The following is a 3,603-nucleotide window of genomic DNA, read 5'->3' on the forward strand; positions in this document are numbered from 1 at the left end:
TTAAAAGTATAAGTAAATACCTAGTAAAGCAAAAGTAAAAAACACATTGCATAATGCAGACAAAAATAAAAATTAAAAAACTTAAGTTAGGATTAAAATACATAATATGTAAAAAGTATTAAAAGGGCTCGACCGCGGTCAGTTTGAGTTTCAGTTTTTTTTTTTTTGTAAAATAAACGATTATTTTTGTATGTGTTTTGTATACTCTAAAAAATATTATCCAAACAGTAGGTATTTATTTCCGAGGTTCGAGGTTAAGCATAGCGTTCGAGTCCGCGTTCGGTCAATGACCGCTTATGTATAACGCTCCGCGTATGATCCGCGTAGTTAGGGTTACGAACACAAAGTTTATTGAAAAGTTGTAAGATAATTTTTCCTGCACGACCGGATTTTTTAAATATTTTTTACAGCATCAGAAGGTTAAACACTATATACTCCATTAGGCCTACGATAGGACATCCGTGACACCCTGTATATGAGTTACCGTGTGAACTTTCTTAGCGTTACACTTGAGATTCGATAACTCATAAATTGGCTTGTCGACGCTACATCATTCCCCCCTTAAAAAATAAAAAGGGTATACAAGTAAAAAAAAACTTACAATTAAACTAAACATTAAACAGATGGGTATATATAAAGTGTCGCTATATAAGGTTACAAAATGTTTACAATATAAAGTATAAAAAATGTTCACAATATAAATCAATCATAACGTATACAAGTGGTTAACAGTTAACACCTAATTTCGTTAAACTATTTATGTTATTACAAAAACTCGGTTGGGTCTTCTAAGTGGCGTGCGATAATTGTTACACGTCATCTAACACTTAGTAACATTAACATTTCAAATCCCAATACGTTTTTCTTACACTTGTATCGTTTAATATTACAAAGGCTATTACTATACACTCATAAGCCATAAATCAAAAGTACTTAAATTTCTAAGTAGTAAACATTTCAATAAAAACTTAACACAAACATAAATTTGAAATACCGTACTTAAAACGTTAAACAATGAATGATGAAATCGTTTCAAATTTCACAAGTGCTATTATTTATTAAATACGATGTGTTGATTACTAAGTATTTATTATACATTTCTATGAAGTTTTATGAATACTTATAAATTATAATCATCGTAATTCTAATAAATTTAAAATAGTTGAAACAATTACATAATATACAATACTATTACCTAAATCGTACTGGTAATCGTATAGCTCTTCCACTACGCGTGGTATGTGTCTTAGGCAATTCGCTACTTGGAATTTGTAATGGAACCTCAGTATCTGCCCCAGATGTCGTATCACTATCATCATTCAAATAATATGCAGGTTTTAGACGGTCTACAGATATTCTAACTTTCCTACCAGTCATTTGAATGTAAAATACCTTTTCCTCTCGACTCAACACACGATAAGGACCGTCGTATGTTGGTTGTAAAGGCTTACGCACTGCGTCGTTTCTTACAAAAACATAATCGCATTTTTCTAAATCGGGGTGAATAAATATGTTCCGTCTTACATTCTGCCTAATAGCTACTGACTGATATTTCCTAATAGTATCTCGTAATTTACTTACATACTCAAGACTGCTATCTATTTCAAAACTCGATTTTTGTCGTAATAATCACTTCACAGTACACTCACTCGCGGATCGGTTATTTTTCGACACTGGTAAAATTAAAACATTTCTGATTGCACCGGTGTCCACTAAAAACTTAATAGATGCTGCTTCCGCCACACACAAGGTTGAAAGCACTTGCTGGCATTGTTCTTATAGCGGTAATGGTAATAACATAACCAATTTGGTCTTCTCTGTTTTGATATTCCTGCACGATCGTGATTTTGAGATGCGGAACGATGCGTGCTATTTCCATACCTTCGACCGCTAAACGATTTGTCTCTCGAGCCTGCACATTCCAGCTGGTTTACCCGCTGCTTTAGTTGTGCTAACTGCTCGAGAAGGGTATACTGTACCGACGAAACTGCTCGAACTGGAACTGCCGGATTCATTTTTAATTATTAACAAACGATATCTATGCAATTCACTATAATAATGTTCACTTTTCGCCGGGAGTCACCAGTGTTGGGTCTTGTTGTGTGCGGGTGTAATAAAAGATGAATAACTACGCAAAAGGTTATATTTCGTTAACTACATATATATATTCGTATGTAATTAATATTCGACCTAATGCGACCCACCCGCGTCCCGACAAGCCCGTGACTGTCTGTGCATAGCGCACGAACTGTTTATATATGAGTTACCGTGTGAACTTTCTTAGCGTTACACTTGAAATTCGATAACTCATAAATTGGCTTGTCGTCGTGCATTGAATGTCAACGATCGAAGGTTAATCGACATACAATGTCAGGTTTAGGAACGTTTCCGCAGTGCGATAGGTTTGAACATGTTCATGTTGATATAATTGGGCCTTTACCCACTTCACCCGAAGGTTTTAGGTATTGCCTAACCATAGTTGATAGAGGGACGCGATGGCCAGAATGTTTTCCTACGAGAGATATAACTGCTGAAACGATTTCGCGTGTAATATATGAAGGATGGATCTCTCGTTTTGGTTGTCCGAAAAAGCTGACATGCGATCAAGGACGCCAATTCGAAAGTCAATTATTTGCTACACTAATGAAGTTATTAGGTATTAATAAGTTGCGTACGACACCTTACCACCCACAGAGTAACGGGACGGTAGAGCGTTGGCATAGGTCGCATAAAGCGGCATTAACGGCTCGCTTATGCAATATATCATCATCTTGGGTTACGGAATTACCAACTGTGTTGCTAGGACTTAGGACAGCAATAAGAAGTGATACCGGCATAAGCGCAGCAGAAATTACGTACGGAACAACTTTACGATTACCAGGTGATTATTACGATAAAAAATCGAGTTTTGAAATAGATAGCAGTCTTGAGTATGTAAGTAAATTACGAGATACTATTAGGAAATATCAGTCAGTAGCTATTAGGCAGAATGTAAGACGGAACATATTTATTCACCCCGATTTAGAAAAATGCGATTATGTTTTTGTAAGAAACGACGCAGTGCGTAAGCCTCTACAACCAACATACGACGGTCCTTATCGTGTGCTGAGTCGAGAGGAAAAGGTATTTTACATTCAAATGACTGGCAGGAAAGTTAGAATATCTGTAGACCGTCTAAAACCTGCATATTATTTGAATGATGATAGTGATACGACATCTGGGGCAGATACTGAGGTTCCATTACAAATTCCAAGTAGCGAATTGCCTAATACACATACCACGCGCAGTGGAAGAGCTATACGATTACCGGTACGATTTAGGTAATAGTATTGTATTTGTAATTGTTTCAACTATTTTAAATTTATTAGAATTACGATGATTATAAGTATTCATATAAGACTTCATAGAAATGTATAATAAATACTTAGTAATCAACACATCGTATTTAATAAATAATAGCATTTGTGAAATTTGAAACGAGTTCATTGTTAATGGTTTAACGTTTTAAGTACGGTATTTCAAATTTATGTTTGTGTTAAGTTTTTATTGAAATGTTTACTACTTAGAAATTTAAGTACTTTTGATTTATGGCTTTTGAGTGTT

At 35.1% G+C, this 3,603-nt stretch overlaps 1 protein-coding gene across 1 annotated transcript; it reads left to right on the forward strand.

Moving 5' to 3' along the window:
• Positions 1–2,367: 2,367 nt before the first annotated feature.
• Positions 2,368–3,324, forward strand: LOC123697555 (protein NYNRIN-like). The gene has a single exon (XM_045644099.1). The coding sequence runs from the start codon at positions 2,368–2,370 to the stop codon at positions 3,322–3,324; it is 957 nt and encodes a 318-aa protein (XP_045500055.1).
• The last annotated feature ends 279 nt before the right edge of the window (positions 3,325–3,603 follow it).

Source organism: Colias croceus, chromosome 14 (assembly GCF_905220415.1).
Source record: "Colias croceus chromosome 14, ilColCroc2.1".
In the NCBI taxonomy this organism is placed as follows: domain Eukaryota; kingdom Metazoa; phylum Arthropoda; class Insecta; order Lepidoptera; family Pieridae; genus Colias; species Colias croceus.

What these genes read in the sequence shown, in the direction of transcription:
- LOC123697555 (XM_045644099.1), top strand. Translation starts at nt 2,368, where the DNA reads ATGTCAGGTTTAGGAACGTTTCCGCAGTGCGATAGGTTTGAACATGTT.